A 27,649-nucleotide genomic window follows, 5' to 3' on the forward strand; every position below is an offset into this window, starting at 1 on the left:
GTTGTGTCAGTTGGCCATCAGCGTCCCGACGGTGGTGTTAGTTGTGATTGTCTTGCTTGAGGGTTTAAATCAGTGTATAGTGTGTTGTGGGGGGTGGGTAGGGAGGGAGGAGGTAGCACGCGCAGCTGCCACGGGCCGCCACCTGCCCAAACGTTCAAATGTGGCGCCTGGGTCGAGCACGCGCGATCATTGGCCTGGCCACGTGACGTCACTACCCCGAACGCAAGTATTGGCCAAGAATTATGACGTCATCCCCTACGCACTCGGCTATTGGCGACGCGTGCAGGGTTGGCGCGTGCCATGTGAATCCGAGGCTATATAAGGTCTCGAGACGATGGCACGTGCGTAATAGTGCATCAATCTCGGCGCGGTGTTCGTGAAAGCCGCGCGGCGTGACCAACAACTCAAGACGCGTACACCTCAACACCCACAACATGTCTTCCACACACAAGGAGTACATTGCGCGCCCGCCCAAGAAGAGGCCACTGGCGCTGTTCAACTACACCCTCGACTCTAACACGGGTAAGTGAAGACATAAATGTTATGTTTGCCTTTACACTTGAAATATCCGTCAGTTACCTTTGATTAATTATGAAATAATGTGTGGTGGTTCAGGTAGTCGTAGACACACCTAAGTTAACGTGTCGTTGTGTGTTACAGAGGATGACGAGAACATGCAGCCTCAGGACCTCAGTATGAAGAGTCGTCGAGTACACACGCCTACCACGCCCATCACCCCGGTGACCCCGCCCGTGATGCTGGCTCCCACACCCCTGCCTTACCCTACCAAATCATCGGCCACGCCCACCTCAACCCTAACACCTCGCCGTCCCGCTGACGTCACAGCCTTGCTTGGGTTAGTTGGGGGCAACATCAGCATCGCCGCCAATATCACCAACACCCACATCACCAACAACAACATCACCAACAATAGCATCACCAATAACAGCATCACCAGCAACAGCATCACCAACAACAGCATCACCAACAACAGTATCAGTAACAACAACATCACCAACAGCAGCAGTGTTAGTAGCTACAGCAGCAGTAACAGCAGCAGCACCTTCAGCACCAGCTTCAACACTGGCAGTAATAGCTTCATGAGCAGCGCTGGCCTGCGTCTCATCAGTGAGGTGGCGGCAGCTTGTGGGCGTCCAACAGTGCTACGGGCTCCTGGAGGGACGCCCACCACCCACACCAGCCCCTACGCTCCCCCCACCCCGAGGGACCCTCTTCGTAATGTGCTGAGGGAGCGAGGTGTGGGGGTCCGCCCGTGGCACTACCACCCCTATCTTCCTCTAGGTGTGTACGGCCTCCCCTCACCACTTCAGTCCGCCCACACGCCCACCTCCCATAGGGATGTCTCCAGTCCAGCAGCTCGCTCTCGGGGTGGGTCTGTGTCGCCCCCGGGTGAGGCAGGGTCGAGCAGCAGCGAGAGCAGCCCCGAGGGACAACAGGAGGGTCGTGGACCCCGCCTGGCTTGTCCAGACTGTGGTCGACGCTACGCTACCATGGCCGGCCTGGCCAAGCATCGGCAGTTCCACTGCCTGAAGGACGCGGGTCGGTCTTTCGCGTGCAAACACTGTGACAAAGTGTACACAAGCCTGGGTGCCCTCAAGATGCACATCCGCACCCACACATTGCCTTGCAAGTGTCAGCTCTGTGGCAAGGCCTTCTCGCGGCCCTGGCTGCTGCAGGGGCACATCAGGACCCACACCGGTGAGAAGCCCTTCCAGTGTCCGCAGTGTGACCGCTGCTTCGCTGACCGCAGCAACCTGCGGGCACACCTCCAGACTCACACAGATGTTAAGAAATATGCGTGCAGGACCTGCCCTAAGACCTTCTCCCGTATGTCATTGTTAGTAAAACATGAAGACCACGGTTGTCCTGGCGTGCGTCCCACGAGGCCCTTAGTTCTGACCCAGGCTTCACCCGTCGCCCTCTGACCAAACACAACACACACATACACCCAAACACAATCACGCACACATTCACATGCAGACTGAGTGCTACTTTCAGTGATATTACAAAACGTGCCAAGATGTGAAAACTTATTGAACAGTATTAAACTAGAGTTGTGAACCTACCAGTGACCTATCAAAGGTAAGGTTTAAATTATTAGTTATCGTGTAAACATGACCACTGTGTCTCCACTGTGGAGGGAGACACGTGGTTAGCTGTGCTCGAGTCAACGTATGAGGTGCCAAAGTGTCACTCAGTGCCAGGGATAGCGCTGTGTCTAGTCAAGCCACACCCAGTGTTGGTCGCCCGCCTCAGAGCCTCTGGCTTAATATGTGTAACACTAAGTATGGGGACACCGTAAACGACAAACTACTCGGCGCCATTCATAAAAGGATTCATCATGTCTCAAGATGCTCTATTAACATCATTTTATGGCTCTATAAATCTTAATGAACCTAACAACATTTTCATGGGAGTCAAGTTTGAGCGGTGAGTGGACAATACCGGTGGGATGTGTTAGAGGTGGCCCAGTGTGTGAACGGCCAGGTGTGAGCCTCGCCAGGCGGGTTGTCCTCAGCTTTACCCGAGACCCTCAGCACCAGCACCGTGGGTCTCCTCAACGTACCTGCATTCCACCAGTCCCACCTATTGTAGTCTCGCTGGGGGGAAGAGGCGGCTGGGAAGAAAGGAAGGGCAGCGTGAGAGTCCACCCTGAGAAAGAAGGGAAGAGGGAGAGAGCGGGTCGGAAATGGGGGAAAGTGTAAGAGGAAGGGTTAGGAATGGAGGAGATTAGTGAGTGTGAGGAGAGATTATGAATGAGAGGGTAGAGTGACAATATAAAACTTAAGGTGAAGAACATGTGAAACACCCAAGAGACGGAGATTAGTAGAACTTGTGCACATGTTTTAATTGTAAGCAGTTTGTTGTCAACGGATAAATCATGTAAGACTAATTCCTGCTTCCCCCAAACCACTGACCGTAGCTCGAGGACTACAGTAACCTCTCGTCCATAAGTATGAGTGGCAGCCTCTCTACCCCAGTGAGAAACTTTGTGAATTATGCCTGTTAGAGGTTTATTGAGACATTATGGTGAGACTAATAAGACTTTTGGTGTGACCCTAGACTGTGTCAACGATACTTCCTGAATCTGTCTTTATTATGCCTTATGTATATGAGCTGCTCTGCTCCTCTCACTCCTACATGGGACTTCTACAGTGACACGTCTCGTATAAACATTCAAGTGTCAGAGCTGCTGTGTGGTCACGTGTAGGGGGCAGGGGGGACAGAGAATCACCACTGTGCCAATCATATTCGGTGCCTTCTTCAGTACTCACTGTCTTCCTGTTGTATATGCAAATTTGGTTACTATAAAATATTCTTATACTGTACTATGCATATCTAAAGTATATCTATATTTTATACTTTTATAAATAAAAATGCTTAAATTATGTACTGTTTAATTCACTACCTAATACTACTGAGTGTCTAGGTAACAAGAATAATCGATTACTAAGAGTGAGAAGTTTTAAAGTGTTGATGTGTATACAGTAAACTCTGGTTAACACTAGTATACCCCACAACTCTGAGGGACGGGACTGTTGTAAATACATTATTGAGTTTCAGTTACAGCAAAACTCCTGAAGAGGCGCCCCAACATGTATCTTGTAATAAATAAACAACTTGACAAGAACAGAGAGAGAGAGAGAGAGAGAAACCCCTGCTGGCTCTATTATTGAAGCTTCAGCCTCGGTGTTTAGGCTATAACAGGTTGAACAACAATACTCACAAGAAACTACGACAAAACAATATTTTTTTCTTTAACTCTATGTAAAGACAATAAATCAAGACTTCCACAGAGATAAAATATTCCACTGCTACTTGTCATCTTAACACTATGATCGACGAGAGCTTGGATTAAACTAATACACTTTTTGCTCTCTAGGGTCAACTTTTACTTCATGAAACTTCTAAACCCTTATTCACTTTATCACCCGATACATTTCTTCTTCACTGTACAAGATCAATATTTTCATTCTCCTCGACATGATACTTGACGCGTAACTCGCTCCATCTTTACAGCCCAGTGACTCATATCGTCCACCTCCTCCCCTTCCCAGCACTATCCTCTGGTCAATGTACACCACCTTAATCAGCCTCTCATCACAGGTTCCACAAATCTAATAAATATCTAATCAATATCCAGGCGCCTTTAAAATAAATTCTTGTAATATACATTTTATACAACTTCATTCATCGTTCTCTCAGTTATACATATGTTATTCATCTTTATTCATATTCTTACTCATCCAGATATCTTAAACACTACACTCTAACAGACTATCTTATTAGTTGTATTAGTTCAGGAATTATTAGACACAAGTTAACAGGTGTAATAAAACAAGTATTTCCTCGTCTCGGCTCCTGGCACTGTACTTTACTCTCATAATGTTAAAAGTGCAAAAAAAATGTATCTTTCCAACAACCATTTTCTTCCCTGACTCCTCCTCGCTGTACATGAGTGAGGTTTCTACTACACGATTAGATACAGTACAATCCGTGTGTAGTTCCTGGTTTCGTTATATACTATGTTCCCGTATAGTTCTTGGTTTCCCTTATACTCGATGTTCCCTATAATTCTTGGTTTCCCTAATACCCGATGTTCCCGTATAGTTCTTGGTTTCCCTTATACTCGATATTCCCTATAATTCTTGGTTTCCCTAATACCCGATGTTCCCGTATAGTTCTTGGTTTCCCTAATACACTATGTTCCCGTATAGTTCTTGGTTTCCCTAATACCCGATGTTCCCGTATAGTTCTTGGTTTCCCTAATACCCGATGTTCCCGTACAGTTCTTGGTTTCCCTTATACCTTATGCTACCTGTAGAGTGAGCACTGCGCCAACACCCTTACACGCACAATATTCATCACTATAACTGCCCCTCCAGCCTTGGCCACCTCATTCACCATTTACCTCCGCATCTCCTGGTTTATAAATTCTCGTGTGGACTGTTACGTCTGTCCCTTCTTTTGTAACAATGGGTAACGTTATTTTAAACCATCGTCCTCAAAGAGTTAACTTAAGGGTCTTACTGTACGAGAGACTAATGTATAAATATCTAATTGTCCACAAAGATCACATCAATAAACTTATGCAAACTTTTTTCACGGCAGTTTCGTTTGATTTATATTCCTAAACTTTACAAGTTACATGGAAAATGTTTACGGTATTAAGTAAAATGCTCAGGGAACATCATTATTCCACATACAGTAAAGCCCAGCTCCATCAACATGACCCGCGGCTTGTGACGTGATGAGCTGTATTTAAAGGTAAACGAAAAATAATGTACAATACACGGTGCATGTATACACAGTGGACAGTAGTAGTGTAGACGTGCACGATGTACCAGATCATTACTCTCCCTGGCTGTTGTTGGGCAGCTTCCATAAGCGGTAGTAACCAGCGTGACAGAACTACAGCTCAGAAATGCAGGATTCCAAAATTGTCTGCAGGTGTATTTAAAGAACAAGTTTAACAGAGTGTTGACCAGATTAACGACGACTGAAGAGACAAATGTTAAGAGCGTTATGGTAAATAAATCTTATAACTGTCTGATGTATATATCAGAAACAGAACCACAATACGACCCAAATAATTCATGGCATTGTTGCATTTGTTGCCGCGAGTTGCAACATGAATTACGCAAAACTGGTCTTAAGTGTACCAGACCTGAACCTGGAGACCCTCTCTCTCCCTTCAGTATTGGGGGTTACCATCCCACCAGTTGTAGGACACTGGACATTCGAAAAAACGAGTAGCATGGGTATCGTATCTATCGGAGTGAATGGTTTAATCGTCCATACGTATCGTGGAGTCTCTCTGAGTGGCAGATTATATGATGGACAGCCCTCCTTCCTACCTTCCTCGACCCCAGAGGGACGCCAGCACAATAGACCACAGGGAAGGAATGCTGATGGTGGGTAACATTGTCCTTAATAAGCAACATACTGGTTACGTTCAACTAATTCTAACTGTGTACACACACATCTGTCTATCTATCTATCTATCTATCTATCTATCTATCTATCTATATATATATATATATATATATATATATATATATATATATATATATATATATATATATATATATATATATATATATATATATATATATATATATATATATGCCTGAGATAGCCAGGCACAGTAATCACTGAAAGTAATTACATACGCTTTCAACAGGAGCCAGAGACAGTCTTTTACTGTGTCTAAACGGTGAGCAGCGGACTGACAAAGAGTTCTCCATCTGAACACACAGCTTGTACACTCACACACTCTTGTTCATTATCTATCTGAACACAAAAGTTCCTTTTCCATGGATTTTTTTTCTTGCTGAATTAAATGAATGGCTATGAAAGTTTGCAAGTTCCCAAGTTAGTCATTTCCTTTTGGTGTTTCCTCCCTGAGAGTAACAAGGAGACACGATGATCTCGTTACAACAGGTTTCACTCACATGAGTCGTCCTGTTGGCCGTTTTACCAGATAGAACTTGTCCATACAGCACCATAACAAAGTCCTACAGCAACAAATCTGAGTGAACTACACTAAATGGACTTATGTTGGTGTCTGGAGGCTACTGAAGCTACTGGACCAACCGAAAACAAAAACATCACACCCACCCACCCACCCACCCACCCACCCACACACACACAGGTTGTCACTATAGGTGTCATCTTTACACACAAATGTCATGGAAGAGTAGGAGGTGAATGGAGCAATGTATAACTCAACAGGTGGAGCAGATTATGGTGAGGTGAGAGGTCATGTGAAGGAGTTCTGCCCCCTGAGGCCTACTGTATACTGTGGCACACGTCTGTCTTATTTATGAGGGTGTGGTGAGTCATCCCCCTCCTCTGCCTTCTTCCTGTTGGTGCCTCGGTCTTCATGGTCGTTAGTCTCTGTGCCTCTATCAGTCAAATTCTTCCTCTTTTTTATCCCATTTACTCCATCTCCTTGTTCCTAATCTTGGGTTTATTTCTGATTTCTCATCCATAATCCTCGTGTCGTTCAGTTTAATAGTCAGTTTATACTTATTATTTATATCTTGTACGTCCATCGTCTTCCTCTTTATTCACTCCTACTCCCTCGAACAGCTGCCTCCTCTTTTTTTGTTACTCCTCTTTTCCCCGGCGTCTTCCTTCTATCACTCCCCACATCCCTCTCTCCCTCCCTCTCCTCCTTGTAGTACTTTTCTCACCGTCCTCCTATAATCCTTTCTTTTTATAATTTTCTCTAATATCTCTCCTCATCTGCGTCTTCTCTTTTCTTTCCGTCATCTCTCCTTTTTGTGATATTCCACTCTTTACTCTCTTATGTCCTGCCTCACTCATTCTTATACGACCTATCCTCTGTTATTCTTTAATTTCCCTTCCACTTGTTGAGCTTTTCTTTCTTTTTGTATAAGTTGTTTATGAGTTTCTCTCTTTATCTTACGTTATTTCCTCTGTTCTTTCCTCCTCCTTCCTCATTTCCCCATCTTTGGCATCCTTCTTCCTTGTCCCTGGCCTGCCTCGCCCTCTTAGGCTTCCCACCATCATTAGGCACCTCCCCCAAAACACGCGCCCAAAACAAAACAAGGGTAAAAAAAAATCAGGCCGGAAATCCACTAATTGCTGAGGTCGCTGGGAACACTGCGAGAACTAAGGTGACACACACACACACACACACACACACACAGACCTAGGCATGCATGTGTGTGTGTGTGTGTGTGTGTGTGTGTGTGTGTGTGTGTGTGTGTGTGTGTAGGGGGCCCTGGGCTGGAGGAAGAAGAGGTTAAATAACTACGTGAGGATACAAGGTAATAAACTTTTATAGATGAGGGGAGGAAGGGAACAATTCCTATATAGGTGACCGAACGACGTAGGTAATATAATAAAATGAACGGGACAAGGTAAGTAAGGTAAGGCATTCAAGTTGAAGCAGTTTTGTAGATGGAGAAATTTAACCTAAAAGAATTAATTATGTGATGAAATAACAAATACATTTTAAAATAAGAAGAAATTGATAATATTTTAGTAATAGAACTTTAACAAGGAAAAAAGAACTGCAGGAAAAAACAAAGAAAAAACACAAGAAGAATATAAAGAAAAAGATAACGGGACCAAAACGATATAACCTAACCTAACCTAACCTAACCTAACCTAACCTAACCTAACCCAACCCAACCTAACCTAACCCAACCTAACCTAACCCAACCCAACCTAACCTAACCTAACCCAACCTAACCTAACCTAACCTAACCTAACCCAACCTAACCTAACTCAAGAACAATAATACCTATATACAATGAATAATATAGTACATTAGCAGTATTAGTAACGTTATACACTATTGAATCTTTCCTCGCTAAAGCAAATGTCGGATTTCATATGCATAACGAGATGTGTTTCCGTGTTAAATATTGTCAAGGATAACGCTTACTATAACCAGATCACATTAACGATGACTCACAGTACACCCTCTAGGTCATAATACTGATGACTCACTGAGGTTGGTTACACAAACGATGACTCACTAAGACTTACTACATAGATGATGACTCACTTCCTAAGACTGAGTTACACAAATGATTACAAAAACGATGTTATGATGAGTGATGAAATAAACTTACCCCCTGACTAACTGATTGAGTGGGTGATTGACGAATTGAATTAATGCCTGACTGATTAAGTGATTCATTGACTGATTGACTTATTAAGAAGCTAACTGTTAAGCTGCCTAAGTGACTGTCTGCCCGACTTGCTGACGAATTTACTGAGTGACTAACAGACAGACTGACTGACTGAGTGTCTAGCTGACTGATTGACTGACTGATTGGGTATCAGAGTGAATATGTAACTTCCTAACTAACTAGCTGCATCATTGAAGATATTTGTTGCCTTGTCCTCACCGCCTTGCCCACACGCATATATTGCCTGTGATTAATTCTTGGTCTTCCTTGTGGTGATTTTAAAAAGGAGAGACGGTAAAAAAAAAAGCGAAGTAAAAAGCGAGGAATGTATTCATGAAATGTACATTCTTGTGGCCTTACTCAGTGACAGCGGCACGAGAGGACAAGACCAGAAATGAGCTTTAGCGCTGTGAGGGGGCGGGTGTAAGTGGCACTGGGTCACGGTGACTCACTCCTTCACATGTAAGGGTTATACAGCCTCTGGTCAGGACGTCCGTGGTGGCTGGCGTGGGTGTGTGTGATCTCCGTACACATTATAATAGTAGTAAATGAAGATACTACATCTATTACTTGAAATTCTACTTTTGCAAACACTACTACTACTCTTAATAACAATAATATATGTTATTACGTTTATTATCAAGTACCTAATTTATAAATTAATGTAAACAAGACAATGAAACACGCGATCATTTCCGCCCATAAGATCATAAATCATCATCCCTGTGTGTGTGTGTGTGTGTGATTTTATATCAATAGCATGTGTCAGCACAGCAGTGTTAGCTGTTGCCAATGTTCCCATTTTGAAAACATGCTCATAAGCTTCCCTTTTCAGCTCTGAGGCACGATTACACGGGGAAAGAATGTATCATGATATCAGCTCCATGTTTGTGGTGTTATTCCGTGACACCATCGTAATTCTTATAGTACAGAAAAACTACATGACAACAATATTATATAGTGTATGTGTGTGTTGTGGTCAGTATAGATAACGACATCATCTTTAAGAACACTGCTCCATGTCAGACGTATCTGGTTTAGTAACAAGACGATTAGCAAGAAGAAATATTACTAAATCTGCGTAAACTATGTAGATGATTATTGATACCTTGAGCTGTATACACATGCCCTGTTAGAGTGTGGCTGTTGACAATGTGTCAGTTGAGAGTACGTCAGCTGAGTGACAATTGAGAGTGCGTCAACTGCGAGTTTGTCAGTTGACAGTCTGCCAGCTGAGAGTGTCAGTTGAGAGTACGTCAGCTGCGAGTGTGTCAGTCTAGGGTGTCAGATTATGAAAGCATATTGACCTACGCCGCCACTGGCCCGGGCCGGGTGGGACGACCTCACAGGGTGAAGATAATTTATACGCATATCAATAAGTGTCTTGGTATAATTGGAGTTACAGCAATGAAGAAATATTATAAATAATTAGGCAGGCAGGCAGGCAGAAAGATAGATAGATGAATAGATATAGAAAGAAAGATAGGATTGAGATATATAACAACTTAAAATACGCATTGCTATAAGATTACACGTTAAAAGGGTAGACAAATAAACGTCCTGCATACGCTAGATATATATATATATATATATATATATATATATATATATATATATATATATATATATATATATATATATATATATATATATATATATATATATGGCAAGATACACTTCACGATTCTTATGACATACTACGCCCCATGAGCCATCTTCCTCGCCCTGCACAGTCTTGCTACCCCCTTCCCACCCTCCTTACCCCATCCTATTCTGTTCCCTTCCACCCTGCAAAGCCCTACTCGCCTCATTATCCTGCTCACCCCTCTGCTCGCCCCGCCTCGCCTCTACTAGGATAGATACTCTCAGTCGCCAGTGTTTTGTGTAGTTGGTGAGGGAGTGAGTTAGTGATGGTGGGTGGGGCTGCATGGGAACAGAAGTGCATAAGTAAGAGGTTGTGTGTGTGTGTGTGTGTGTGTGTGTGTGTGTGTGTGTGTGTGAGGTGAGTGGGTGGATGGGTGAAACAGGTGAATGTATGTGTGGGCGGTGAGTGGGGAGGTGGAAGGGTAAGAGGGTGCGGGGGGAGGGGGGGATGAAGGTGACATGGTAAGAGCAGGTGAGGGTAGAGGCAGCTGGGTGAGTGAGGGGTCAGGTGAGGTGTTGAGTAAACAAGGGGAGATACACAACACTGTGACACGACACTCACTAAAGGGGGAAGGGAAGGTTATGGAAGGGTACGGGAGGGAGGAAGATGATGAGGAGAGGTAACAGGGGAAGAAGAAAGAATAGGAGAGGATGGAAGGACGAGAGACAGAGAGGGAAGTAATGGAGAGGAGATAATAAGGTATAAGGGGAAGATAAGTAGAGTGGGGAAGGATAGGGGAAGAAGGGAAGGTAAAGAAAGGAGGAAGCGAAGTACCCGGGGGTAAGGTTATCAACTACAGGGAAGGACCGGCAGGTGACAGGCACAAAGATGAAACAATTGATAAATTAGAAAGATACAAAATGAAAGTCAATAACTGGAGTAAGGAAAATACGAATAAGAAAATGTGGAAATCAAGAATAAGTGGGAAACAATTATGGAGAGAGAGAGAGACTGGCTGTTGATATCGTCTACCATACTCACTCCCAGTAAATACAGTAGCGTCAGTGTCAATATGGTACCATAGTTAACAATGTGTCCAGCACGTGTGGCAAGTGAGAAATAAACCTGGTCCTAAATAGTGTAATTTTGTGACACATCTGTGTGGCCTCATCTGGTGATGTCCGACTTGGGAGGTGAGGAAGAGCAGGGACATGTGAGGGTCGTGACAGGGGGTCCACACGCTGTTGTGGAGAGCGAAGATCTGGAGAAGAATGTGCGGTGAGAGTTATTGTTTGGTCCCTTCCGGTCACTTCCGCTACTCTCTCGGTATGTGGGTCTGGCCACGTGTCACCCCCCCCCCACACATATGCCACCCACACCGCCCCTCACACTGTACCTCCCATTCTGTTTCCAAACGTTATGAAGGCTTACTCGAACTCTATGGGTGAACCAGACCTTCAAAATGTTAGCATATACTCTGAGAACAATTCGCTTATTTCACCAGATGATTAACCACCCTAATGTTAACCTAACCTAACCTAACCTAACCTAACCACCATTTAGTTTTAGGGTGTTTAATCATCAGGTGTAATAATCGGTGGTTCCTAATCTTCATGAGATCTCACAAAGCTAGCCAGTGACTTCCTGAGTCACCCCAGACCTCAGAAGGTAGCTCCTGCAGCGGCCTTTCCTCCTCCTTATGCACAGGAGCTCCCCGAGAGACTTGTGAGGGTGTGGCGTGTGGTGTGGGGCGTGGTGATGGGGAGGATAACTGCAGCCTCCCTGACATCTGAGACGCACGTGCCTCGCTCTCCCTCTCATGCTGGATGCTCGATAATATAGACACAAGTCCAATTTCTTTAGTTTTTTAATATTATAACTTCAGGTAAGTAGTTCCTTGTATATGTATGTAGTTCCTCGTGGTCTCAGCAGCACTCAGTAGTTGGTAAATACAACAACTCGAGAAAGAAAAACCAAAACAAGCGAAAATCACAGACCCTCTGTTGTCAACAAGAACGCGCGTGCGGCCCAGACACGTGCAGAGATTAAGGAGGTATCCTTTAGTCCCCCATCCTTCCTTTCTCTCTCTCTCTTCCTTCCTTCCGCTCCGTCCAGCTGTTCTCTATTTTCACAGCGGCAATTGAAAGCTTCCGCCGCCTTTAATGACTTGGGGTCCTTATCACCTGCGGGACGTCGAGACTGCTGATAGACGTGTGGAAGAGGGACTCTTGTCTCACTATACCTGTACAACACCAGCCCTCGTCCGCAGCACCAAGCCAGGGTTGAACACACACTTGACGAAAGAATGTGAGAGGCACAAAAAACTAGCTCATAGTAGTTGCTGTAGACATTAAGAATGCTTTTCAGTCTCCCCAAAACAAGTTAGGGAAGAACAACACAGGCAGAGGCTGGAACACAACTCAACACACAACCTTCAAGATATGTTAAGCATGACAACAACCTGCACTCTGTCCCAAGTATTTCATTCTAATTCGTAATACTAGTTTAACCCGGGCTGTACTGGGCTATACAGACAGAAGAATATGAAAAAATGTAACTGCCAGAAACAGAGATATGGAAGTTTAGTTGAACTGGATAATACTGAATAACTAATACACTTGTGATGAAATACTATGCAAATAATTGAATAAAGGCGTGAATACAATATACTCTCGATAATTGTAAATCACCAGCAGACTCCGATATAATTTTGGTTCACGACAGTATTCTAGTCATGTTGCCATTGATGTTTAATGGGCGGAGTGTAGAGAATATTATATTAATGCAGTCCATAGCCCACAACATTGTACAGTTCTTTCATTTAATTTTTCCCCAAATAAGAGAAGAAAAAAGTCCAGCGTATGATAAAATAATTTACTAAAGCAAGAAATTTTCACTTACAATTAAGGTAATCATTGTGTTAAAATTTGAGTGCAATTTATAAATTCACTTCAACTACAAATACAATTTTATGATTGTCTATATGAATAAATTATGCACAAGATATAAGTTTAGATTAAGGAAAGTTCTGATTAGCGAGGATCGGGTTAGTGAGTGTGACCTATACGTAAACATAAACAAAGTCACACAACCATCAGGGAGCGGAACTATGAAGTAGCTGTTAAAAACATAACAATCCTGACCCTAATTACCCATCACCTTCATTCCATTCTTAACTCTATGGGATGAGACGGATATACTATAGACGACACAATGCCCTGGTTGAGGAGGATTCAGTAGTAGTAGTAGTAGTAGTGAATCCCACACAAAGTAAACAGATGAAAACAGAGAAAGAGAAACAGGGATAAATTAATGGAGAAAATAAAGGGTTGATGTGTCTGGGAGCGGAGGAGTCAACAATGGAAACAACGAGTGACAAAATGTATCACAATAACAGAATAAAACGGGGTAAAGGAAGTGAAGTTAAATAGCGAGGTGAAGCTGTTACGGACATATTGAGAGAAAGGAAAGAATAAATAAGAAAATGTATAATGTTAAGAAGTGGATGATGGAAAATAGAGAGAGGAAAAACAGGAAGATGATGATGGAGGAAAGAGGCAAACGAAATAGTAGAAGAGAGGCAGGACATCCAGGAAGCGTAAATAATAGGAGAGGAAGTCATCTTGTGGCTAATGAGGATGTCACAGCTATCGTATATAGAGTGAATGGGTGAAGAAGACAAGTGAAACGAAAAATTGGTTTTGCTTATGATTCCGGCCACACTGCAGCACAGCGAGTAAAGACTTATAATAATAACAAAGACGTACATACACACATACGTAACAAAGATATACATCATTATTACGTAGTGAGTTGTTGTTGCATTGGTGGAACAAATTTACAAAGGATTTCCAGAGTACATTATAGACTTCTTCCCCGGGCGACACCAGTACTCTAGGCATGAGATATCCCAAAGTTGTCTACATACATACTTCATATTCCAACCACCAGGAGCCTCCACACAGTTATAGAGTCACGCAACTATACAGTACCGACGCCTCTTATTAAATCTAAAGACATAAACATTCATTAATTAGTTTGTATTTCAGGTCAGTGTCACCTGTGGGGTCAAAACAGTGAAGGACTTTTTTTTTTTACTGTTCCATTTTGTTTTAAATAAATAAAGTATACATAGAACTGTTTGCTTTCAGGTGTTGGCGCGGTGTGTATATACAGTACATATAAACAAGAATGGTATAAATCTTGATATAATTGTTAGTATAAATCATGCTGAACAGTTTTGTCCAGATTCTGTAAACAAAGACGAGGAGAAGTGCCCAATCATCCACATTACCCACCCACCCCACACACACTGACACTCATAACACCCTCCACACATACACATTATATCAGTCCCTTACTCCATCCCCACCCACACATCACTACTGCCCCTCACACATATTACTGCCCTCCCCCTCACACACACATCAACTGCCTCCCCCCCCACCCCCCACACATTAATGCCTTACTCAACCCACCCACACTCATATTACTGCCCCCACACACACGTTATTGTACTGCATTTCTACCCTTCCCCCACACAAACATTTCTACCTTCCCCACAAACATTCTTTTAAGTCCTTTCTATTCTACCCCACACACACGTTATTGTACTCTCCCACACAAACATTTCTACCTTGCCCCACACAAACATTCTTTTAAGTACTTTCTTATTCTACCCACACAAACACACACACCCACACACACACACACAGTCAGAAATACACACTTTCATTCATCATTACATACACCGTTTATCTGCACAACAACTTACATAGACAGGCTCACACACTCCTCTGCACCTTCCAACACACACACACTCCTACACCCACACCTTCACCCCTTTACAGATTAACTATCTCACAAAACAAATTTCCTGTGTGTGTGTGTGTGTGTGTGTGTGTGTGTGTGTGTGTGTGTGTGTGTGTGTGTGTGTGTGTGTGTGCGTGCGTCTAATTCCCTTGCTTAAATCTCATACATTTCCTCCACAGGCCAGCAGCAACGCCCACACACCCCATCCAGAGACTAGCACACCCACACAACATACCCCCTTTGAGCGCCATTCCACCCACGCCCTCATCCCTCTCCTCTGAACGACTAAGATCGATCCACCCCTTGAGGCCCTGGTCGGTCAATACCTCCCTGTATCAAATCACACACAAAAATAATATGAGAAAACGTAACGATTTTAGCAGCTGGACGGGAGGGACAGGTAGATCTGAGGGGCGGGGGTAGACCATGGGGGAGGGGCAGGTAGTCCTGGAGGGAGGGACAAGTAGTCCTGGAGGGAGGGACAAGTAGTCCTGGAGGGAAGGGTAGGTAGTCCTGGAGGGCAGATAGTCCTGGAGGAGGGCAGGTAGTCCTGGAGGAAGGCAGGTAGACCTGGAGGGCAGATGAACCTGGAGGAGGGCAGGTAGACCTGGAGGGAGGACAGGTAGTCCTGGAGGGAGGGCAGGTAGACTTCCTGGAGGGAGGAAAGCACCTGGAGGTAGGGCAGGTAGACCTGGAGGGGGAGGGCAGGTAGACCTGGAGGGAGGGGCAGGTAGACCTGGAGGGAAGGGGCCTTGGGTAATCCCAGGGCAGGTAATTGGAGGGAGCAGGAGGTAGACCTGGAAAACCATGATGAACCTGGAGCGACAGAGTATGTGAGCCTGGAGGGGGCTGGTAGACCTGGAGGCGGCAGGTAGACCTGGAGGGGGCTGGTAGACCTGGAGGCGGCAGGTAGACCTAGACCGGGGCAGGTAGACCTAGACCGGGGCAGGTAGACCTGGAGGCGGTAGGTAGAGGGGCCCTGGGAAATACTAACCGTCTGGCGTTTAAGAATATGTCACTTTATATTTATTCAGTAAATCAATTTATTTCTGTGAACCAACTCGAATTTTCTGTCTTCATCAATTTTTGTTTTTTCTGTTTGTTGTTGTTGTTTCCTCACTTGTTTGTTTTTCTGGTGGGAGACATAGAACAAATTATTTAAATGAATTTCTTGTTCCTTTTTTTTTACCATTGGTCTTGTGTTACGTGGGGGATATAATGAAGTGGGTGTATCTGGGTCACCTTGTGGGTGAGTAGAGGGAGCGATAAGGAGTGCGTGGGTGAGAGGACTACGGAGTGCGTGAGTTACTGGGTGAGAGGACCACGGAGTTGCGTGAATTACTGGGTGAGAGGACTACAGAGTGCGTGAGTTACTGGGTGAGAGGACTACGGAGTGCGTGAGTTACTGGGTGAGAGGACTACGGAGTGCGTGAGTTACTGGGTGAGAGGACTACAGAGTGCGTGAGTTACTGGGTGAGAGGAGACTACAGAGTGCGTGAGTTACTGGGTGAAGGACTACCAGGTGCGTGAGTTACTGGGTGAGATGACTGCAGGTGCGTGAGTTACTGGGTGAGATGACTACAGGTGCGTGAGTTACTGGGTGAATGACTACGGAGTTACGTGAGTTACTGGGTGAAGGAACTACAGAGTGCGCGTGAGTTACTGGGTAGAATGACTGCAAATTGCGGCAGGTTACTGGGTGGGAATGACTACAGATTGCGTGATTACTGGGTGAGACTGACTACGGAGTGCGTGAGTTACTGGGTGGGGGACTACAGAGTCGTGAGTTACTGGGTGAGAGGACTACAGAGTGCGTGAGTTACTGGGTGAGATGATTACGGAGTGCGTGAGTTACTGGGTGAGAGGACTACAGAGTGCGTGAGTTACTGGGTGTGAGGACCACGGAGTGCGTGAGTTACTGGGTGAGAGGACTACAGAATACGTGAGAGAGTTGGCAGGTGAGTGAGAATGATGAGGAGTGCGTGGGTGGGTGAGGGCGGTGAGACATGTGTGAATGAATGGTTAGGAGGGCGGTAGGGAATGTGTAGGTGGGTGAGGGAGGGGGAGGGTGTGTGGGGGACCGAGAACCACCCTCACATATAACACAGAGCCACGAGCCCCTGCCACCGCTGTCCTCACCACACACACCACACACACACACACACCACCTTTCCTCACCACACACACACACACACCCCTCCTGACCCTGGGCTATAAACAGGCGCCCAACACCTGGACGACACTACCCTGTGACTCCCTCGTCTCCCCTCATCGTTACCCTTCCCTTATCTTCATACATCCATACCCCTTCTCCTCCCCTCCCTTTACCTCTACCGTCCCTTTCCTCCCCTTACCCTAACCCATCACTTCATTTTCCCTTTCATATCTCACTTATCCTTCTCTTATCTTTTCCCTCCCTTCTCCTCCTTTCCCCTGCCCTCGTGTCCCCCTCTCCTCTCCTCGTCTTTCCCTCACATTTCTACTCTTCTTATCTAGTGTTCCCTTCGTCTCCCTTCACATCCCTCCCCCGTTCCCCATACCTAACTTCATTTCCCCTCATCGTTCTCGCTTCCCATCATGTTTACCCTCACCCTCCCCTTACCTTTGATCACCTCCTCCCCCTTCCTACGCTGTTTTCCCCTCACCCCTCCCAGCACTCACATAACCTCTGCTCACACTAACCTTGTCCTCACCTGACCCCAGCTGTCCCCTCGACTCCCCTCACTCCATCTTATCCTCAGCATACCCCCCTCATTCTAGCCCCCTATTCACCTCATCTAATCAAAACGCATCTCCTGACCTTTGATGCTCAACACCAGGCACTGCTTCCACACGGTGTACCGGATAACCCTCACAGGGCTTATATTATCTTGAATACCTCGATCGAATCACCAACATATTCTCTTGTACAGTTTATTGTTGACGGAATTTACAGCTTTATCAGAAGGTGTTCATAACTTAAGTTGCCGGTCTCTGAATTCACTTGCTTAGATGACTTTGATTTTGTTAGGATGTGAACGAACCAGAGCCTTATACAGCCATATGGAGATCTCTATATCTAATTAATGAAGGCAGGTTCAAATTCATCACCTGATTTACCTTACAACTTGATCATTTAAGTGACCTTCGTATACACTGTTCTTGTTTATAGCTTCCGTTAACCACTTGTTCACTTACACATTTCTCTTACACTACTGGAACTAAACTAAACACATTCAATTATATCCTCGTCTTAATACTCTACCTTTTAAATTTAGTGCCTTAAGTTTATTTGCCAGACATAACCCATTATGGATATACCAAACCCAGTATTTCCCTTACACCACCATCTAGGTCTAAGTATCTCTCAGTACTAAAGTCTACTTAGAGGAAGAGGTCCCTCGAATTCCTTGGGTTTTACCTGTAGAGTACCTGTTTGGTTCAGTGGTGCCTCAGTTCAGTCATGTGTTTGTGGACCAACAGGTGAGAAACAGCTAATTGTCTCTCACTCTCTCCCGTCTCCTTTCAACTATAGTCATTCTTTTATTCATCTATCTTATATTCTACATTATATCAACCAATACTCCGTCACCATCAACCAATACTCCGTCACCATCAACCAATACTCCGTCACCATCAACCAATACCCCGTCACCATTAACCAATACTCCGTCACCATTAACCAATACTCCGTCACCATCAACCAATACTCCGTCACCATCAACCAATACTCCGTCGCCTCAACCAATGCTCCGTCGCCATCAGCCAATACTCCGTCTGCATCAACCAATACTCCGTCACCATCAACCAATACTCGTTACCATCAACCAATACTCCGTCACCATCAGCCAATATCCGTCTGCATCAACCAAAATACTCTGCGTCACCATCAGCAATAATCGTCACCATCATGTAATACTCCATCACCATCAACCAATGCTCCGTCACCCATCGTAATGCTCCGTCATCAACCAATGCTCCGTCACCATCAGCAATACTCCGTCACCATCAACCAATGCTCGTCACCATCAACCAATACTCCGTCACCATCAACCAATAATCCGTCACCATCAACCAATACTCCCGTCACCATCAACCAATACTCCGTCACCATTAACCAATACTCGTCACCAGCATCAACCAATACTCCCGTCACCATCAGCAATATAAATGCTATAATAATGCTCCGTCACCATCAACATGCTCATCACCATCAACCAATACTCCGTCACCATCAGCAATACTCCGTCACCGTAATGTCTCCGTCACCATCAACCAATACTCCGTCACCATCAACCAATACTCCCGTCACCCATCAACCAATACTCCGTCACCATCAACCAATACTCCGTCTGCCATCAGCAATACTCGTCACCATCCATGTCTCTCCGTCACCACCATCAATCAACACTACATCACCATCAACCAACATTCCTCCCTCGATCTCTTCATTCTCCTCCAAATCTACCTCCACTTCCATCATCGGGGAAGGTCGTGGGAAGCAGGTCATAGTTCGAAAAGAGCAACAACAATAAATTCACCAACGGTGGTGTGTGTGGGGGGGGGGGGACCTGTGACATAATGGTTAGCATGCTCGCCTCACAAGCAAGTGGTCCCGGGTTCGATACTATGGGCAAGTTTCTTCTCTCCATTTGTCTCTGTCTATTCAGCAGTAATTGGTGACCTGGATGTTAATCGATTTGTGGATCGTTATCCGAGGTAATAGTTAGCCAGTGCAGTTAACGAGCTGTTCGGTTTTCTTGGATTATTCCTCGACACTGGGTCATGCAACTCGTTAACCTAAGGTGTGGTTGTATTGGCGACAGCTTCTAAACCTTAAACAAATTTACGCCTAGGTGGCCCGAGGGCCGGCCATCCTCGGACACGAGGGGCAACCATTATTATTAAGGTGTGTGTGTGTGTGTGTGTGTGTGTGTGTGTGTGTGTGTGTGTGTGTGTAATAATATATTATATGATATTACGTTATGTATTTTATCATGTAAATCCTACTGTTATTTTACACTAATCAAACTATTTTGATACATGTTGTAAACTACGTCGTAACACACCATGACTCATGGATGTATTTACAGCAGTATTTCTCTATATCAACACTGGTTTTATTTTTTCTATCCTTGAATGCAGTTTATAATACAGAATGGTCACATTGTCAGGAGAGTCACGAGGCTTTTGATGGCTCGGTTCTCTGAGCTTTAGGGCTAAATGATCAGCGGAAATATTTTATCGTTATCCCTTTGTTAAATTTTATTGCCTTCTGAATTTACTAACATGGTTTGGATATTGTTTATCTCATCATATTTATTTATCTATTTTATTTTCTGCATTTGTTGCCTTTGTGTATAATTCATAGTTCATGTTGTTATCAAATCTTGTTTCTTACACATTTAATATCAACCAAAGAAACCCAGAAGAATTGTGCTGCTCATCCGAAATTCAAATAAAACTTATTCAAGGATAAGCGGTCCATATTGTTCGGGTCACTCTGGTCGAAAACGAACTTTATAACATAAGATTTTCTACCTTAACTCAGAATTTGAATCACGGACTACAGCTGTTGACACCTCCGCCACGTCGTCGTACAACATAAGAAACCAACTTGGTCAGATTCGGACACGGCCAAAGAATTTCAGTTCATTTTTCACCACCGCTGTCTGCCTCGAGCTGCCAAGAATTTTCCCCCAAATTTGATAAACTGTTGGGATTCCTTGGGTCCAGGTGCACGTGAAAGGGAACCTGTGACCAGAAGCTGCTGCCTGACAGGTTCTTGTTGGTCTTAACTGGTCTTGACTGGTCTCGAAAAGTTTCTATTTCTCTTGACTGATCCCGAAACTCTCGCTTGGTCCTAACTAGTCCCGGCAAGGTGTACGGTTGTTTAAACTAGTCCTATTAAGTCTTGACTGGTTCTGAGTGACCCCCAGTTGGTTCACCGCAGTCTGGACTCACCTAGCCTTTTCTGGGGTGTGCTGGGTGGTCCTACCTGTTACATGTTGACCTGAGATGATCCCAACTGATCGTCACGGGTCTCAAGTGGTTTCTAGGGATCTTTGTCTGTCCCAGATGATCCCGGATAGTGTTGGGACTATAGTTGTAGACATCTGGTGGTCCCAAATTGTCATGGCTGGTCGTAAATTGTACAAGTGATACCAGTAAGTTTCACTGACTTCTTAGGGGTCTCAGCTATATAGCCTTCACTGGTTCCCTAAAATAAATTCATATATTTATAATCGCGCAGAGTTAGGATTAAGATCGATATAATAGAATGATAGAAGCAACGAAAGTGCCTGCATAAAGATTGTTTTCGCCATGGTCTAGGACTCTAGGTGGTTTATAACGGGTCAGAAAAAGCCTTGATAAAATTTAGTATTCGTTCCACTGAAATTATTTTATAGTAAAATAGAGTAACAAATTTACGTCGTCATCAGCTTCTGTTGTTTGTCTGCCACTCAACCATTTAGTTTCAAGATCCCGTGTTTTTTTTTCCCGGTAGTGGTTCAGGTTCCGCGGTTTATCCGGTAGTGGTTCAGGTTCCGTGTTTTTCAAGTAATGGGTCAGATGCCGTGTGTTTCGGTTCAGGACCCCTGTATTTTTTCCGGATAATTATAGAAACAAAAACAAAAGGCTAGCGGTCTCTTTGACGGTGGGGTGACGAATTCAGTCTTATGATACGAGCTGCTGAAGACTGGCTTTTAGGCACACATACCGTCCTCCCACCTGATGAGAGGCACACATACCGTCCTCCCACCTGATGAGAGGCACACATACCGTCCTCCCACCTGATGAGAGGCACACATACCGTCCTCCCACCTGATGAGAGGTATACGTACACCCCATCACCATCTGAAGACTCATACCTGCTTTCAAATACCCTCCAAAGGTCCCAAAATTCTGAAAAAGTCTTAAAAAGTCTAAAATAATCTCGGCAGGTCCCAAGTCTCTCAGGACGGTGTGGAAAACTCTCAGTTGTCATGTTTTGTTGAGCCGTGTGGCCACAGTTATGAAGTAACCATATGGCTGGGAGGTGAAAGCCATTGTTCAGTATTAATGGGAAAATATCAGAGATGCTTCGTGTGTCGAGTGTGTCGAAGCTCCGTGAGATTTTCTGGGAGTGGATAATAGGACTGTTTTTTTTTCTCTTCTTTATAAGACTTAGTGTTAATATTGCCCTGTCTTCGATACCTGTACACCTGCTTATTCGCACGCACGCACGCACACACACACACACACACACACACACACATATATAAACATATATATATATATGTGTGTGTGTGAGAATATATTATATTTACAGTGAATAATCCACCTGGGCACAGGTCATTGACCCACAGGGGCCTGGGGGAGGGGGATGAGAAAAAATAAGAGTAAACTATAAAAAAATATAAAAGGAAAAGGTAATATTAATCTACATCACGAAGATGCCGGAAAACCAGCTTTTTAAAGCGAGACAAATTGTATGAGTGTGGAAACACAGAAGGAGGCAGAGCATTCTACAGTTTGGCTGTGCGAGGAAAGAAGGATGCACTATTCTAGTGTGACCAACATCCACAGAGAAACGGTGGGCACCGCGGGCAAGACGAGTGTTACGAGCCCACGGCCTTGCCGGCGGTACACAGAATGCCAGATCCACCGAACATTGCCCGTTAAAGTACCTGTAAAGAGAGAGTGAAGCAACATTGCGGCGAAGAGAAAGGGAAGAAAGATTATCGACTAAAGGAGGAGAGTTAATAAGGTAAAATGCTTTTGAATCCACCCTACCTAACAGTTGGACAGAAGAAGAGCCACCCCAGATATAATTGGCGTTTTTGCCAAATACGAATAAATATTTGCTGTTTCATCAATGTCGTTGATTACTATCTCAAAATAGCCAAATTATACCTAAAGTAGTTTACTTAAAACGCGTCTATGCTATTATACATCATAGCATCATTCATATTAAGAAACTGTTGTGCTGTGTCCTCTCCTCACACTATAGTACACATCAGTTTTATGACAGCAACTATTTGTTATTGTCAACGTACTCTCAATTTTCTATGCAATGAATATAGAACAATAATTCCCCCCATGGCTGTGTTGGGGTATTACTTCAATCCCTTGGTTTGTCCTCACGTCCCAACACAGGACATATCACCCGTTCTGACACCAATCACTCACTGAGTCTATTACGTTGTGTCACTTGTTGTTGTCTTCATGTGGGCCAATAGCAGGACGCGAAGGGCTGTTGGTCTATTAAAGAGAGCAGTCAACCACGGAAGATCTGGGGGTCTAAGGTGTTCACTGGACTAAGGACAAGTTTAGCATTCATTCAGTGCACTCAACCCCCTGTTCTTTATGTGCTCGTGGTCAGCGCTCGATCCATCCACGCTCATCACAAGATCAGTCCACAAACACAGGACACTCAGCACACATCCAGTACATCCTCAGCATAAGCTCAATAAATATTCAGCCTACGGTCAGTATATGCACAGAACACGCTCAATGTATACTCAGGTGAAGCTCATTACATCCTTAGCACATACAATATACTCAGGGAAAGCTTAGTGTGTAAATATATATATATATATATATATATATATATATATATATATATATATATATATATATATATATATATATATATATATATATATATATATATATTCTCCTTATAATTGAAAAAAAAGTTGGATAGATAAAAAGTTAATCGGGTGAGAAGAAGTGAATTAGCGGACATACCGAGTGACTGACCAGGGTGAAAAAATCTCTTTAAGATCCGCCATTAAGGCCTCGCCTAGGACCCTGTGACCAGCCTGCCGCCGTGAGTCTTTTCTTGTGCCATAATCTTTTTACCAAGTGAGGAGAATTACTCTGTTCCACCACACGGAGCCCTTTGACGTGCACCTCCTCCCTCCCCCACCTAGCCTCACAAAACTACCTCCTCCCGGCCATCTCCCTTCATCACCAGGCCCTCTACCCTCCTCCTCCTCTTCCTTCTTTTTTCTTTCTCCTCCCGGTTCTCTCCCTCCTTCTCCTGGCCCTCTTCCCTCCTCCTATTCCTAGCACGTTCGCGTTTTCCCTCCATCTCCCTAGCTACGTCCCCCTACTCCTCATAGCGTCCTCACAATAGGCAAACCATCTCTTCCTCCTCCTGTCCTACTCCTTCCTCCTCCTTCTCTTACTCCTAGTCCGCTCTATACTCTAGCTCTCTCTCTGAAGTCCTCTTATCCTTTTTCTCTCATTGTCACTGACCCGTCGTGGTCGTCACCTTGTGTCCCTGCCAACATGTGATGACTCCTTGCCTGGCGTTTAAATTACTCTGAGAACATTTATGCGCGCGCACACACACACACACACACACACACACACACACACACACACACAATACACACACACACTTCACACACTTCACACAGTGTGGTAGGGCTGTGGGAGAGACACACACGATAATATGGGTAAATGAATGAAGGGAAGAAGACACAGGAAAAAATGTCAAGACACTGTAGGTTAGGGTCTATTGGCCAAAACTGTCGCTCATATATCCACCGTGTTCGAGTTACTGGTGAAGTTCGGGAACTTGTTTCACTCGTTAACTACTCTATTTCCCAACCTATCTCGCGATAGTTTGAGTAACTTTGTACTCAAGGTTCCTAATGCCCGGGCACGACTACATCACATCACATCGGTGGGCCCTGATACCTTCTGTCGGCGCCTGACGGATTGTACCATTCTCCACTTCCTGGGAAGGTTGTGGATTTCTCCTCCCATCCCATACAACCACGCCCTACACCACACTATCCCTACACACGCCCTTCCCAGTCGGTGGGTCCTGATACCTTCTGTCGGCGCCTGACGGATTGTACCATTCTCCACCTATTAGGAAGGTTGTGGATTCCCGCTCCCATCCCATACAACCACGCCCTTCATCCTCTCAGCCGACACTACACACGCCCTTCCCAGTCGGTGGGTCCTGATACCTTCTGTCGGCGCCTGACGGATTGTACCATTCTCCACTTCCTGGGAAGGTTGTGGATTCCCCCTCCCATCCCACACACCCACGCCCTTCATCCTCTCACCCGACACTACACACGCCATCACTGGGTCAGCATCCCACCCATCACTGGGTCAGCAATCCCACCCATCACTGGGTCAGCAATCCCACCCATCACAGGGTCAGCAATCCCACCCATCGGGTCAGCAATCCCACCCAGGCGGTTAAGCCAAGGTCAGCAATTGTTGTTATTAATCCCACCCAGGCGGTTAAGCCAAGGTCAGCAATTGTTGTTATTAATCCCACCGACTGGGAAGGGCGGGTGTAGTGTGTAAGGTAGTGTAGGGGTTGCTGGGGGTGTGGGATGGAGGAATCACAACCTTCCCAGGAAGTGAGAATGGTACAATCCGTCAGGCACCGACAGAAGGAAACCACACAGGTGTATAGGGGGGATGAGAACAACCTCCATAGGTGGGAAGGGGTGTAGTAAGGTAGTGAGGGGTTGCTGGGGTGTGGATGGGAGGGAATCACAACCTCAGGAAGTGAGAACAACTCAGCAAAGTAACAGGACCACGACTGGGAAGGGCGGTGGTGTAAGGTAGTGTAGGGGGTTGCTGGGGTGTGGGATGGGAGGGGAATCCACAACCTTCCCAGGAAGTGGAGAATGGTACAATCCGTCAGGCGCCGACAGAAGGTATCAGACCCACCGACTGGGAAGGGCGTGTGTAGTGTCGGGTGAGAGGATGAAGGCGGGTGTGTGGATGGGAGGGGAATCCACAACCTTCCCAGGAAGTGGAGAATGGTACAATCCGTCAGGCGCCGACAGAAGGTAACAGGACCCACCGACTGGGAAGGGCGGGTGTAGTGTGTAAGGTAGTGTAGGGGGTTGGGGGGTGTGGATGGGGATCCACAACCTTCCCAGGAAGTGGAGAATGGTAACCGTCAGGCGCCGACAGAAGGTATCAGGACCACCGACTGGGAAGGGCGTGTAGTGTCGGGTGAGAGGATGAAGGGTGGGTGTGTGGGATGGAGGGAATCACAACCTTCCCAGGAAGTGGAGAATGGTACAATCCGTCAGGCGCCGACAGAAGGTAACAGGACCCACCGACTGGGAAGGGCGGTGTAGTGGTAGTGAAGGGGGCTGGGGTGTGGGATGGGAGAATCACCCTTCCCAGGAAGTGGAGAATGGTACAATCCGTCAGGCGCCGACAGAAGGTATCAGGACCCACCGACTGGGAAGGGCGGGTGTAGTGTCGGGTGAGAGGATGATGGGTGTGTGGGATGGGAGGGGGAATCCACAACCTTCCCAGGAAGTGGAGAATGGTACAATCCGTCAGGCGCCGACAGAAGGTATCAGGACCCACCGACTGGGAAGGGCGTGTGTAGTGTCGGCTGAGAGGATGAAGGGCGTGGTTGTATGGGATGGGAGCGGGAATCCACAACCTTCCTAATAGGTGGAGAATGGTACAATCCGTCAGGCGCCGACAGAGGATGAGAGGGTGAGAGGATGAAGGGCGTGTGTAGTGTCGGCTGAGAGGATGAAGGGCGTGGGTGTGTGGGATGGGGGGAGAAATCCACAACCTTCCCAGGAAGTACAATCCGTCAGGCGCCGACTCGGAAGGGCGGGTGTAGTGAGTGAGTGTGGAAGTTGGCATGGTGTGGTGTGGGAGTTAATCTCAGGCTAACAGTGGTCGCACATTTTGTCATCTGAGAGAGAGAGATGACATATTTCCAGAATCATCGTAGATTTTTTTTCCGTTTCTTTTTTCCGGGAATTAGCTCACCCGATCACAGGTCACTGACCCACATCAGGGCGTGTGTGTGTGTGGGTGTGTGTGATAATTATAATTGACATTTTATTGTCACCTCAGCCTGACCGCTCCCATGAAAGTGAATGTTAACAACCTGGGAATCTCATCACACTGCCACGCATCATAATAAAAACGAAGAATGTCTTGTGGCCCGGTGGAAGGGGCGACTCACCACCACACACTACCATCGCCCCACACCACCACCAAAATACACCACAACTACCACCACCAACTCATAGCAACCACCAAACAATCCCCACCAAACAACCCCAACCAAAAACCACCCCCACCAAAACACGCCACCAAACACCACTACCACTACAATACCCCGCCACACACCATTACCTAAACACATCTCGACTACCACCACCAACACCTACTTTGCTGTCACTCAGAATCGAGTATGACGATCGTCCAGCAATGATACAATGATATGAGTTATTAAAGACCCTTCATCCGGTACTCGATGTCCACCCCGCCGGCTAAATTGACACAGACTCTACATGCTACGACGACTCAGGTCACTTGGGGCACCCACGCCAGAGCTGAGGACTATCTACAACGCATTTATACTCCCAAAATTAACGTATGAGTCACCAGCCTGGTCGTCTTCTCTCAACTCTACCCAACAACGTCAGCTAGAGAAGGTACCGAAGAGGGCCTGCAGAATCATGCTCGGCGCAGCAAAAATCATGTCAGTGGTGCCACGTGATCGTCACCAAATGTTACCTAATACAATGATTCCAAAGTTACTGAAACAACAGTAAATTTCTGGTACCAACGT

At 45.5% G+C, this 27,649-nt stretch overlaps 1 protein-coding gene across 1 annotated transcript; it reads left to right on the forward strand.

Annotated features, from left to right (window-relative positions):
* Positions 1 to 366: 366 nt before the first annotated feature.
* LOC121871683 (protein snail-like) lies at positions 367 to 3,382 on the forward strand. The gene is made up of 2 exons (XM_042374097.1): positions 367 to 522; positions 661 to 3,382. The coding sequence occupies exons 1-2, from the start codon at positions 435 to 437 to the stop codon at positions 1,944 to 1,946; spliced, it is 1,374 nt and encodes a 457-aa protein (XP_042230031.1). The 5' UTR covers positions 367 to 434; the 3' UTR covers positions 1,947 to 3,382.
* The last annotated feature ends 24,267 nt before the right edge of the window (positions 3,383 to 27,649 follow it).

Source organism: Homarus americanus, unplaced genomic scaffold (genome assembly GCF_018991925.1).
Source record: "Homarus americanus isolate GMGI-L3 unplaced genomic scaffold, GMGI_Hamer_2.0 scaffold39675, whole genome shotgun sequence".
NCBI classification, from domain to species: Eukaryota; Metazoa; Arthropoda; class Malacostraca; order Decapoda; family Nephropidae; genus Homarus; species Homarus americanus.

Excerpts from the sequence above, each read along its gene's own strand:
- LOC121871683 (XM_042374097.1), top strand. The coding sequence starts at position 435 with ATGTCTTCCACACACAAGGAGTACATTGCGCGCCCGCCCAAGAAGAGG. Across the intron at positions 523-660 it reads CACCCTCGACTCTAACACGG|AGGATGACGAGAACATGCAG; the intron begins GTAAGTGAAGAC and ends TGTGTGTTACAG.